Genomic DNA, 13541 nt, shown 5'->3' on the forward strand with positions numbered 1-13541 from the left:
TAACTCTGGGCCCCTGGTGCTGTCCTCCAAACCTCCCAGGGCCAAGCCTCCCATCCCACCCCTGGCAGTCAGCAGATGAGAGAAGTAGAACATCAGGTGGTCTGTGGGACCTCCACTCTCCTATGGGAATGGCCATAGGTAGCCTGTGTGTTGACACTACTGTGGGAACTTTTCCTCCGGTTCCTCTCCTGTCACTTTGCTCCTTCTGTGTACCTTTTCTGCCAGACCAAGTTGATACAGCTCAGCTGCTTCAGAGGCAACTGCTGTAGGCACGAGATGTCAAGAAACTGATACCAAGAGGCAGGTTTTTCTCATCTAGAACTTAAACCTAAATTTTGCAAATGGGTTGAAGCATGTTCTCCATTCTGTTAATGCCTTCTGTAGCAGAGACCTCCCTTCCAACAAATGCCCTTAATCTCATGACACTGCTGCCTGACTTCTGGGCCAGGTGAGGAGGCAATAGTGCATCAGCAAAGAATTATTCCGATTTTGTTCACGCTCCCTAAGTCTGAGTGCACTCTCAGCTTTGAGGACGTACCTGAATGTTGCCCATGACCCCTGTGGACTCCATCCTGCTGGCTACATTGACCGTGTTGCCCCAGATGTCATAGTGTGGTTTCCGGGCTCCAATGACCCCAGCCAAAACCCCTCCTTTGTTCATGCCTGAAGTAGAGGCATAAAGTTAGTACAGTCACCTGCCAGATCCTGTCGTTAACCTTTCTCAGAAGCTACCAACTCTCCTATGGAACTTGGCACCCGCGTCCTACCACAAAGCTAGTTATGTAATGTCATATTTGTTAAACATGGCTGAGTTTCTGTACAGCAGAAGTTGTGTGTTCCATTTATCCCATCCTTGCCATGTGCTTGGTAAATGTCAGCTGCCCCCATTTGCTAACTTGGCATGGTAGTGGCCTGCTTTTCTAACACACTGGTGTTTCAAGTCTCACCCAAAAGGAATGAGACCCTTTCGGTAGGGGGAAGATGTTGATGTTAACTCCTTTCAAAAGGCAAGCTGGTCTGAGAAGAGCCATACCCACGCAGGCACAGAAACCCCCTTGGAAAGGCAGATCGCTGGCTGCTTAGAGGCCAAGCTGCCACTGGAAACAGCAGGGACAGGTATAGCTCGACCATTTCACCAGATTTTCACTTTGATGACCTGAAGAGACTGGACTAAAAGTCCTTCAGGTCCCTTATTGCTCTGTGAGTGTGAACCTCCCTGATTCAGAAGCCTCATATCTTCCTAAGCCTCTTGGCCCTGCATCCACGGGGATATACAGTGCCCAGAGCCCTCACCTATGCGCAGCATGAAGTTGTTGAACGACTGGTTATTGATGTTCGTGAGCGTGTCCTTCATAGCAAGTGCAAAGTCGGCCAGGTCGGCCAGGTGCTGCCAGCGCTCCTTGTCAGACTTGTCCTCCTGTGGCAGAAAGCAGCAGAGGATGCGTCAGGAGCCATCCAGACTTGTGACTGCAAAGCCTGCTCACCTTCCTTCCCTTAGCCAAGTTCTGGGGTGGGTCCCTACACCTAGTTGTTTGAAACTTTATTTCCTTTCTCCCACAAAGGAATCAGCAATCTCTAGTTCCAACTTGTCACTGTGACCGAGTTCACGTGTGTCTTCTAGCAGGTTGAGAGCAAAGACTCAGCAATGGTGATAGGGAAGACAAACCCTGCCCAGCTCAGCTGTTTAGTGTGTCATGAGGCAGCTCTTTGATAGTCTCTGAAGGTAACCCTGACTGGATTCTTCAACTAGATAAGAAGCATTTGAGGGTGATGACCTGCCTTAGACACGTTTCTTTAACCTCATCCATGTAGCAGAGGTGGCTGTAGCACTGACAGCTGTAAAGGTGAAAGAGGATGGCGATGTTTTAGCAGTGCTGGGGTGAGGTGCGGTGGCTCACACCTGGAATCCCCGGGGAGGATGGCTCAAGGCCAGGAATTTGAGACCAACAACATAGTGAGATCCCATCTTTAGAAAAAAAACCTGAAAAATTAGTTGAGTATGGTGGCATGTACCTATAGTCTAGCTACTGAAGAGCCTGAGGCAGGAGAATCACTTGAACTCAGGAGTTCAAGGTTACAGTGAGCTATGATGATGCTAGTGCACTTCTGCCTGAGTGATAGAGCAAAAGCCCTTATCTTAACAAAACCATTTTTTATTTTTACTTTTTTTTGAGATAGAGTCTCATTATATCGCCCTCGGTAGAGTGCTGTGGTGTCATAGCTCACAGCAACCTCAAACTCTTGGGTTTAAGCGATTCTCTTGCTTCAGCCTCCCAAGTATCTGGGACTACAGCGCCCACCACGATGCCTGGCTATTTTTTTGTTGTAGTTGTCATTGTTTGTCAGGCCTAGGCTGGGCTCGAACCCACCAGCTCTGGTGTATGTGGCTGAACCCTCTTTTAACAAAACTGAAACCCAGTACCTGGGTCCCCACAGCTCATTTCCTCTCCCAGTAGCCATCTCATAGAGCTCATCTCGGAGCTTTCATCACTACATAATGGCATAGATGGTTCCTGGTCCCCAGTTCTTATGAGAGCACAGAGACTTGAAGGGCCTGTCCACAGTGCACGTGAATGATCTTAGGCCAAAGCTGTAGAACAGTAATGGGGTTTGTATGTGTCCACTGTTCTCTGTTCATTGAACTTTCTCAGTAAATCCTACTTCATATTTATACTTACTTACCTGGTGCCAGTGGTGTGTGTCTGTGAGCCCTTCCCACAACAGCTCTCAACTTCTCTTTACTCTTGTAATGACATTTACCACACAATATCTTGCCTCAGGGCAGAGCCTTTTCTCTTCCCTGTAGTCATGGGGCAGGGGCAGAGTAGGGATCGGGGTTAGCTACCTTGCTGGAGCTGGTAAAGCCATTGGTGTTGACATCTGGGGTGACTCCTGAAGCTGCCATGTAGGTGCTCCCAATGGTTTTGATCTTGGTGATGACTCGGAATTTGGGATTGTCCAGGAGCTGAGATTGGGATTAAAAAACTATCAGCAGAGTCAAGGCAGACAAATGAGCCATCTAAATGACAGATGTGCTTGTTTCAAGGACCCAACAAAACATACTGGAGTCCAAGAGATGCTTTCCTATAGAAGCTTTTATTTATGCCATTGCTTATCTGCCAGATGATCCTAGGCAAACTTCTTAACTTCCTGAGCCTTAGTTTCTACAACCTTAACACTGAAATAAAATTGCCAGTCTCCTAGGGTTGTACAAGCATTTTCCTTAATACATAAGTTACCTAATAAATGTTTGCTGAAGCTGAATTGCAGGGTAGGAGGAATCAGAGGGGCCTCAGGATCCTGTCTGGCCAGTCCTTATCCTGTGACCTTGTGATTTCCCAGGCTCCCAGCTTACCCACACAGACCCCACAGTTACCGATGGCTGCAGAAGTCCATATATTATTAGAGGACCTTATCTGGGAAAGCATAGCCTGTCTAGAGTAACTCGAACTTCTCTTAAGCTTCTGCAGCCCGTCCTACTAATCCGGAATGGGCCAGCTGTGTGCAAGGTGAGGAGGCAGGATGGGCACTCACAGAGTCAAAATCCGAGATGATCTCATTGAGGAAGCGCAGACACTCAATGCCACCGTTATTGATGCTCTCCTCTGTGTAGAAGTCAGCAAAGTTGGGCAGGGAGGCAAACATGACTCCAATCTCATCATATGACTGGCTGTACAGCTCCTAGAAAGGCAGGGCTAAAGTGCTTAGATGTGCTACAGCAGGATTTTTCAACCATTTTTATCTCACAGCACACTTGACCCTTCAGGGCACACTTAAAGTATGTTGATCAGAAAAAAGTGAAAGAATATTGTGCTTTGAACTTCTTTTGAAAATAATTGATGATCTTTTTTTTTTTGTAGAGACAGAGTCTCACTGTACCGCCCTCGGGTAGAGTGCCGTGGCGTCACACGGCTCACAGCAACCTCTAACTCTTGGGTTTACGCGATTCTCTTGCCTCAGCCTCCCGAGCAGCTGGGACTACAGGCGCCCGCCACAACGCCCGGCTATTTTTTGGTTGCAGTTTGGCCGGGGCTGGGTTTGAACCCGCCACCCTCGGCATACGGGGCCGGCGCCCTACTCACTGAGCCACAGGCGGCGCCCCAATAATTAATGATCTTTAAAAATTTTCCCGGTATACCAGTAAGCCACAGCACCTCAGTTGAAAATCATTGTGCTAGAAGGCCGTGCCTATCTTCCACACCTGGGTGTGTGCTCAGAGTTTTGGACCCACACACCTCTCCGATGATCCCAACTTAGGATAATTAGAATGTAGCTCATCACTATTTTGAATAAATAAAAGAGCTTCTCTGGTTCCTCTAACAGCCCCAGTTTTGAAGAAAAGGGTACAGTGGACGTGGAAACTACTGTTTTGAGAAGACCACAGTTGACAGAAAAGGGCTCTTGCCAAGGTCTTGTTTTCTGAAATGCAGCCTCAGAGATGTCCTGCATGTTCACAGCAGCTCCCTTTATAAAAGGCCTGAGAGGCGGCACCCGTGGGTCAGTGGGTAGGGTGCTGGCCCCATATACCGAGGGTGGGGGGTTTGAACCTGGCCCCGGCCAAACTGCAACAAAAAAATAGTCAGATGTTGTGGCAGGCACCTGTAATCCCAGCTACTCGGGAGGCTGAGGCAAGAGAATCACCTAAGCCCAGGAGTTGGAGGTTGCTGTGAGCTATGACGTCCCGGTACTCTACTGAGGGCGATAAAGTGAGACTCTGTCTCTTAAAAAAATAAAAAATAAATAAATAAAAGGCCTAAGAGACACTTTCTTACAGCGCTGATGCCATTTAGGTCCAGCCTCCCTGCAGTCCCCCCATGGGGAGAAGGCCCAGGCCCAGGGGGGCTCCCTGAGAGGAGGGGCAGCAAAAGACAATGGCCACCGGGTTCCAGGCTACACCTGAGGCCTCTCCCCTCACCTCATCTCTCTTTTTAGATCCCAGGAAATGGCGTGCCACATGTTCAGGCAACATATTGGTGACCAAGGCCTCGTTCCAGCGTCGCATTTCATAGACACGTTCCTTCTGGTCATGGACTTCAATCTTCCACAAGAATAATGTCCGTGCCAGTTTCTCTACCTGTGGACACAGACAAGGCAAGGTGTGTGTTCTGAGCTGGGTGCTGAATGGGGGGCTCCACTTGGAAAAGCTGGTAAGGGAAGTAAGACCATGAAAGGGTTCACCTGATCAGAAAGGCCGCCCTACAACTGCAGGGAGGACCCTGGCCTCTCATTACAGCAGGATCTAAGAGGCCTTCCATATATGTGGGGCCTCCTGGGATCTAACTGTAGCTATAGGTCTGTCCTGTGAAGGTGGCAACACTGGGGATCTCCCAGGCCAGTGTGCAGTCCCTATTTCCAGCAGGGTCCATTTTGGCTGAGAAGTGACTTGAGGAGGTTGTACTTTTCCTAGAAGTCCACTGGGGGGCACTCGAGCCAACATGGAGATGTAAGTCCTTCTCTGGGTCCTTTCCTGCCCGCTCTTCCTCTCTGTCTTCTGGCTCCACAGTCAGTGTGTCAGTGACCCCTGGCACCAAGCTGAGTGCAGAGGCCTGGAGCCTGGCCTAAGACAGTAAAATCTCTGTGTTCCAAAGATTTTACCAGGCCTTTGTGGCAGCATTCCCTCCTCTCCTGCCCCTGCCCCAAGCTTCCTTCACCCTCCTGGAGTCAGAGAATAGAACTGTTTTCCTCGTATTCATTATCAAGGAAGAAACCAGAATATAGAAAAGGTGGTGGTTTGACCAGGGTCACATGCCAAGATGGGTAAAGGGAACCAGTGTTCTTAGGAGCATGGGTTCTTAGCCACAGCGAGCACAAGAGGAAAGGAGGGTGCAGGCACTTACATGGCGGGAGAAATAGTAAAAACTCAGCGTCATAATGAGCATCATTGCTGTCATCGAATACTTGGAAGGCACCAGGGGCAGCCTGCTGGGCAGAGAGGGATGTGAAGGGGAGACTGAGACTGCGAGGGTGGTCACGTCAGTCTCTGATGGGCGGTGCTGTTTCCTGTCACGCTGGGCCCTTCCACATCAAGTCCAGATCCCCAGGACGGTAAAGTTTTCTTACATCACTGGACTCCCAGCCAGCCACCCCCTGCCCTCCCTGCTACACTCCATGTTCACATCAGGGATACACCCCAAAGTATAAACGCTGTAATGCCCGATTGGTCACAGAGGTAGTTATCTGTGTAGGAATTTGGAGAAGCAAGAGATGTAGGACGAGGGTACAATTTCACCACGGCTTTTTATAACTTTCATCCCCATTTTTGTGTAGAACTACAGTTAATTTCCATTACTATACAGTATTCTAGTGTATGGATGTACCCCGGTTTATATATCCATTTACTGTTGATGTCATTTGGGTTGTTTTCATTGTTTTGGGGGTGTCTACTATGGACATTGCTGCTGTGGACATTCTTATACATATCTTGGGGCATATATCTGTGCACCAATTTCTCTTAAGATACATATATCTGTATGAGTAGAATTGCTGGGACATGGGTCTATTTTCAACTTCACATTTTTTTCTACTATGGCTGTACCAATTCATATCCCCACCTGGAGGGTAGGAATTACCACTGTACTGGATATTGTTAGACTTTAATTGTTGCCAAAACTTCCTTGAAGGTCTCTTCAAGTCACTGAATCATAAAATGCCAAAATCTTAACTCTGGAAGGGACCTTAGAGAATTCTAGTTATAGAATATAAAACTCAGGAAAAGTGACCTGTCTGTGACCTCAAAGAGAATTCAATACCTGCTGTGGAGATAGAATCCACATCTTCTAGTGTATTCTTTGCTCATTTTCCTGCTACTTATCTGCCCTGCCAGCCAGTTAAACGCAGCTGTTCTTCCTTATTCTCCATCAGCCTCTGTGTCCCACCCTCCACACCCCACTGCTGCTCTCCACGCTTCACTGTCCCTGATACGGAAGTGGCCCGGATGTGCAGGTCCATACCAGAACCATCCTGCCTCTGCTGCAGCCCTCCTAGAGAAACACATGCCAGACCATGGGCCTTTGGGAGCGTGAGATCACAGGGGTTGGCCTGTTGTATTCCCTGTCTCTAGAAGAAGGTCCCTAAATGCAGACCAGGAGGGGAAAGCGGCAGCCTTTACCTGTAAGTGCCATTGAGCCCAGCAGTAGAGAAGACCTGCATCTTCTCCAAGGCCATCATAGGAAAGCTGCTGGACAGATAAGAGCGCACTCAGGCCCGACAAGAGCCACACACTGAGGTATCCCCAATCTTCCACTCATGGAGAATGGAAAGGATTTCTCTTCAGATCCTAGCCACCCTGTGACATGTCTGTGAGAATCCATGCACCCAGGTTCCCGGACGAGCCTTTGACAAGCCCCAGAGGCAGAAAGCCATCTCAGTATAAGCCCATAACCTTGAAATGGGAACTTAGGGGGTGGGAGGAAGGAGACAATGCAGATCCCCAATCGGGTTTCATCTTACTTGTGTTCCTGAAAACGTTTGTGGTCGTATTCATCAAAAATGGAGCGCCAGGCATAGAGGTTGATGGTGGCTACAGCACCCGTGACGAGCAACATGAGTGTGAGCTTCACCATGTGGCTGACCTGCACCAGCATGATGGTGGCGATGAGGGACAGCACGGCGACGTAGTTGTAATACTTGGGGTTCTCCAGGCAGCCGCCCTCCACGTCCATCCATGCCGTCCCGTTCCTGGGTCCTGAGTAGTACTGCAGACAGCTAAGCTGGAGGCCGGGACAATCGGGAGGGAAACACATGCAAGGAGACAGCAGAAGCTGGTCAGAGAGGGCTGCACCAGGGCAGTGTGTGTTCAGCTGCCACCTCCCAGGGCTCCCTCAGAAACACCACGAAAGACAGGAAAACTACCAGGAAATAAACTTTACCATCCCATGTGATGTTCACAAAAATTCTCCAAGTATTTTTAGTTCTGCCCCTATTATATATTAAATTCCCAGGCCAGACTTGCCAAAAGCAGCACAATTAGCAAGTAGTGAAGCCAGAACTAGGAGCCAAGCCTTTGGGCTTCAAATCCAACGTGCTCTTCCCTTTCCCACAGCACGCTGCTCCTACAGGAGGGGCTGTGGCAGCAGCCCTCCTTGGACCTCCCTGTGATGATGGCCAGTCTGCCCAGGCGCTTCCATTTGGGGGACACTACCTTCTGGAGTCTACTCATGGGTTCCACTGCCAGGCAGATATAGCCAGTAGGAAGTGCACCCATAACTGAATCAGGCCTACCTTTTTGAATCAATACCTTTAATCCACTGGGGATTCTCTTGCTTAGGACAAGTTCTCAGCATATAATTCCAGTGTGTACTAAGTTTCATTCCTCCCTAGTTTTTACCCCTCAATGGGTGATAGCATCACCAGATGTCTTGCAGCGAGTCCACGACCATGTTAGACAGTGGTCTCCAGACCGGGGCATAGGCTCCAGGAGTATTCTGACATGCAAGGGTTCTGGGACTTCCCTCCCCTGGATGGTGGGCACCATGCTACTCATGGCATGTTAGGGTCCACTGCTCCTAACACCTTATTCTGGCTGGCGTCCTGATGAGTTGTGGCCCTAAAATAGAGGTCTCCAACCTTTTTCACCTCCTCTTTTTTCATTAGAAGAATAACAGTTGTCTTGGACCACACATTAAATATACAAACATTAATGAAAAAAAAATTAGCAAAAAAAAAAAAAGTCCGGGCATACTTTTCATGATATCCAACACCAAAGAAAAGCAAAAAAGGTTGGATGCACTGTCCTAGAGCTTTTTATACTATGCCAGAATAAATCTCTTTGCTGAGTTTATTCCTATGAGTAAACTATTAAAGAAAACTACAGCAAGTAATATGACCAACATCATATTTGAGAACAAGTAGGACTGTTTGAGGGAGTGCACCTGGTACCACCAAGATTGGAGGAGGGTGTGACAACTGACCAGAGAACTCCAGTCAGAGCTCCAAGTACTCGATGCTCAAGAAAGGCCTGGTGGTTCTAAATCAATGGATCTGGGCTTCTAAATCTTGTCCCTTCTCCCCAAGAAGGCATCTTTCTGCCCCCTTCTTGGACCCCAACTTTTCCCTGAACAGAGGAGAACAAAGAACAGAAGATGCTTTTGTTTACCCACAGCCACTTGGGCTCTGTGAAGCTGCTGTCTCCCCCACCTCCCCTATAGGAAGGCCTGGTCATGTCAGATGGGTGATGGTGAAGCAGGGTCACAACCCCCCAATCCCAGACAGACACCTGACACCAGCCACATGGTAAGGAGTACTAAGGTGTGTAGAGCGCTTGCAAATATTGTGTCCCTTACAATGAGATAGGGAGGAGGGAAACACAGGCCCGGGATTCGCCACTGCTTCAGTTCTCGGTTCTGTCACTTACTGGCTGTGTGACCTGGAGCAAGTGAATTAACCTTTCTGAGCCTCAGTTTCTTAGTGCTAACTTCTCAGGATTGTTAACAAAGATTAAATGAAGCATTGTATGTAAAGCACCTAGTGCAGGATTGGACGTAGGGAGCTGGGCTCTTGCAGTTTGGGGAAGGACCTGTGGGAACCTAGATGCCACTCCAAACCTGCATCTGGTGGTGGGAGAAAGGACTGACAGATTGCTCCTGCTGCCCACAAAGAAGCCCTTCCCCACCGAGAACGAGGTGTCCCTTCAATAAGGGCAGCAAGAGCTCACCATATCCACAACATTCGCCATAACCAGGATGAAGATGGCTAACATGGCCCAGGTGTTTCTGGCCCAGCGGGTCCGGTCAATCCAAGTTGAGAAGGCCACAAGCTTCTTAGGAAAGGCCTGCAAGGAAAGGAATTTCAAGGGCCACAAGCCTTTGATAGCCCTTTCTACTGTAGTCATGATCATTAGTGACCCTGGCTGCCCCCATACTCTAGTCCCAGGAACCTAGAAGGGAGTGCTTTGCCTGCAGGTCAACTGACAACTGACAGGCACAGAGCTGTGACAAGAGCACATAACTCCTGGTGCTATGTCGGTCCTACTCAAGGCATCTGTGTGACACGATGGCTCCCAAATCACAACCCTTCCAGAGCAGATAGTGAGCACCCCAGGAAGCCGCAGCAGCCCATGCTGTCACCCCTAGAGGCAAGGCCAGCACTGGGAACATTTTCAGGGCTGGCTGTCTCTGGCTAGCTACCTGCCTCTTCTGGGTAGCCACTTGCCAGATTAATTTTCCTAAAGCACTGCTTTTCCCTTATCATTCTGATCAAAAGCTTGGCCTGGCAGCCCAATGTCCACAGGAGAAAGCCTTTAGAATCGGGGCCACTGTCTTTCTACCCAGGTCCCATCTATCCGGACTCTGCCTTTGTCATCGCACTGCAGCACCACAGCCCACCCACAGGGCCCATGGTGGATGCTCAGCTGGTGGCAAATGAATGGTGGACAAAGAGATAGATAAATGCCTGAGCCATCCTAATAGAGATGGTCCATCAGGATTTGACTGGAAGGCTAACTTCATCAGCACCCACCTTTACAGGGATGCCACTCAACTTCCAGGGCTGTCTGAGCCCAACAGAAAAGTGCCTCTTACCCGGGGAAAGATGGCCGCCAGCGAGCAGGTGGTCAGGATCAGGAGGAGAATCTCCCCAACCACAAAGGTCACGTAGTTTGTCATAAGCCTGTGACAGAGAAGACAGGGGTCAGAGGGGGCAGTGTGACTGGTTGAGGGGCTAGGAGAGGGAAGGAAAGGAGACATCAAGGGAGACCCCCAGCACAGCATGAGTCTGTATAGGAAATTTCCTTGTTCACATGGGAACTCGTTACTGCAGGCTGCTCAGAACAGGATGAAGGGGCCCTGACCACAGGAGGTACCAGCTGAGAGCAGGCCTGGGATTGTGCCATTCTTCCAGCTGTTACTGCTGGCTGGAACATTTCCCAGAGAGGGGATGACTCACAGATACCTTGGGCAGAGCCCAGTAAAAACTTAGAGGGGGTCTTAAGAATGTGCATCTGCAGCAGCTATGCTGATGGGACAGAGCGTGAGGCAGGGCGGCTCCCTCACTGCAGGGAACTGCTAAGAGTTTGCCTTGGACCTCTGTACAGAGCTTAACAGTGGGCACATCCCTCACATGTCCACTTCTCTCATTAACTCCAAGAAATCTGCTGGCTCCCAACCCTCCTCTCACACCGTTTTCCAGCTAACCCTCCCATGGAAAGTACTTTTGCCAAGAGTCCCAGAAATGTCCGTGTTGCTAAATCTGTCAGATTCTCGGTCACTTCTCATCCCTCCTTAAAACACTTTGTTTTTTTTTTTTGCAGTTTTTGGCCAGGCCTGGGTTTGAACCCGCCACCTCTGGCATATGGGGCTGGCGCCCTACTCCTGTAGCCACAGGCACTGCCCCCTCCTTAAAACATTTTCCTTGCTTGGTTTTCAGCTCCAGCTGGTTCTTGCCTGTCTCCCATGTGCACACACTGCCATGCCAGCGCTCAGCCCATCCGGTCTGCACTCTCCCTTGATCTTACCTGTCTCCTGCCTTCAGTGCAGTCCAGGTGGTAGGGGCTCTCAAGTTTGCATCTCCACCCCATCCTCTTCCTGACATCCAGACTGCATATGTAGCAGCCATCTCAAACTTAATGTCCCAAGGCAAACTCTGGATCTTTGCCTCTCAACTCTCTTCTTCCCACCCTGGTTAATGGCAACTCCATCCCACCAGCCACCCAGGTCAGAAACCGGGGAGAAACCCGTCCCCACTCTCAAGTCCCCCACCCAGCCTGTCAGCAGATCCTGTCAGCTCACCCTCCAAAATGTGTACAGAATCTGCCCATTGATCAGTAAAATTCCACTTACCATCTTCTCTAACTTCAGCCTAGCTCAAGTCACCATCACCTTGCAACTGGTCTCACTGCTTCTGCTTTTTTTTTTTTTTTTTAGACAGAGTCTCACTATGTTGCCTTCCAGAGAGTACCGTAGCATCATAGCTCACAGCAACCTCAAACTCTTGGGCTCAAGCGATTCTCTTGCCTTAGCCTCCCAAGTAGCTGGGACTACAGGTGCCCGCCACAACACCCAGCTATTTTTTGGTTGTAGTTATTATTGTTTGGCAGGCCTGGGCTGGGTTTGAACCCGCCAGCTCCAGTGTATATGGCTGGTGCCCTAGCCGCTGAGCTTCTGCTCTTGCCCTCTGAAATCCTTTTCAGATACATGTCACAGCAGGTGATTCCCTTGCTGGCTCTTGCCTCTGACCTTACGGGTGGAAGCCGGCACCTTTCCACGGTCTCTGATGCCTCAACTCTCTGACCCTGACTCCCTCTGACTCTAACTCTCTCTGTCATGCCCCCCACCCCCATGCACTGTCCCCTTGTTCCGCCTTTATACCACATCTGACACAGGTGTCCCCGGATTCCAAAGGCTCCCTCCTCATCTGCTCCAGGGTTTCCCTGAAACACCACCCTGTCAGCGAGGCCTGCCATGACCATCCTACATCAGAAGCAAACAAAACCAAACTCCCCTTGCACGCCCACCTTCCTTCCCTTTTACCTGCAGTTCTCATCACCATGTGCACGTGTATTTTAGTTATTTAATGGCTTATGCCTATTTTCCCCTCCTTGAATGTAAGTTCCGTGAGAGCAGGGATTTCTGTATATTGTGTTCACTGATAGACACCTAGACCTTGACCCTCCAGGAATAAAGTAGATGATCAGTAAGTGTTTGTGAAATGAAGGAATCTGATTCTACGAAAGCCCCCAGAGCTGGCCAGGGCAGATGCTGCCATCCACATTCTACGGAATGAAGCCCCACAACCCTTCAGTGACCTGCCCTCAGCCATGTGTCCAGAACCTTAGATGAGGCAAGTAAGTCCACAGTTCCTTTTAGTCCCCCAAACTATAACCTGTACATGACTCCTCACCCCCTCCTGTGTGACGGGAACCCCCTGAACAGGGAGGGAGGGGCGCGGGAGAGTGGCAGTCACTCTCGGGTGGGGCTTCAACAGCTGGGGCAAGGATGTCAGAACACCCTTCTTGTCCCAGAGACCCTGCTGCAGTGCTAAGGAGGACAGCACTCTGCACCCAGACCCTAAAATCTGTCTTTACTAAGATGAGCCAAGAAAGAAAAGCAGGTTGGCTTTGGTGACTGAGGCTGAGGGAGTGTCCCCATTGACCCAGAGACCACTCTGAGGCCCATCCAGCTAAGGCCTCTGTCCTCCGGGACACGTCTGTCCCTTGGCTTTCTTGGCCCTGGAAATGTCGTGCCTGGTCCTAGTGCTGCTCCAGAACCCAGGGCCAGAGTAGGACAGCCCAGGGTGTGGGACAGGGAGCAGAGACAAGGTGTGCACTCCAACATCAGGCTCCAGACAAGGTCCCAACCCCCCTCCCACTGCTGTGACCCAGGAAACTCAAAGCCTTCCCTCTCCCCAGGCTATCATCCTTCCTCGGCTCCTCCCTCACCAGGGATCAATGAGTATCTCCACCAGGGCCGTGCACAGCAGGACAACACAGGAGCAGCTGAAGGCGGCGCCGCTCTGCTTTTCCTTCTCTACTGAGTAGCGGGTTTCCATCTCAGGGTCCATGAACCGCATGGACAGGAGGAAAGTGTTTCTCTTCTTCACCCTGCAGC

The 13541-nt window shown here is 50.0% G+C and overlaps 1 protein-coding gene across 4 annotated transcripts in view; it reads right to left on the reverse strand.

Annotated features, from left to right (window-relative positions):
• The window catches only part of ADCY3 (adenylate cyclase 3), an 89238-nt gene that overhangs the window by 1146 nt on the left and 74551 nt on the right, over positions 1 to 13541 (reverse strand). The window contains exons 11-21 of one of the 4 annotated variants that reach the window (XM_053589459.1): positions 13373 to 13534; positions 10518 to 10605; positions 9653 to 9769; positions 7450 to 7709; positions 7109 to 7174; positions 5838 to 5919; positions 4916 to 5074; positions 3535 to 3681; positions 2846 to 2965; positions 1294 to 1417; positions 539 to 663 (exon numbers count right to left, since the gene is read on the reverse strand). In XM_053589459.1, the coding sequence (XP_053445434.1) occupies positions 539 to 663; positions 1294 to 1417; positions 2846 to 2965; positions 3535 to 3681; positions 4916 to 5074; positions 5838 to 5919; positions 7109 to 7174; positions 7450 to 7709; positions 9653 to 9769; positions 10518 to 10605; positions 13373 to 13534 (1450 nt within the window). Of the gene's footprint in view, positions 1 to 538; positions 664 to 1293; positions 1418 to 2845; positions 2966 to 3534; positions 3682 to 4915; positions 5075 to 5837; positions 5923 to 7108; positions 7178 to 7449; positions 7710 to 9652; positions 9770 to 10517; positions 10606 to 13372; positions 13535 to 13541 lie in introns of all 4 variants that reach the window. The other 3 variants (XM_053589457.1, XM_053589458.1, XM_053589456.1) reach the window with 3 other exon arrangements.

This window comes from Nycticebus coucang, chromosome 4, assembly GCF_027406575.1.
Source record: "Nycticebus coucang isolate mNycCou1 chromosome 4, mNycCou1.pri, whole genome shotgun sequence".
NCBI lineage: Eukaryota > Metazoa > Chordata > Mammalia > Primates > Lorisidae > Nycticebus > Nycticebus coucang.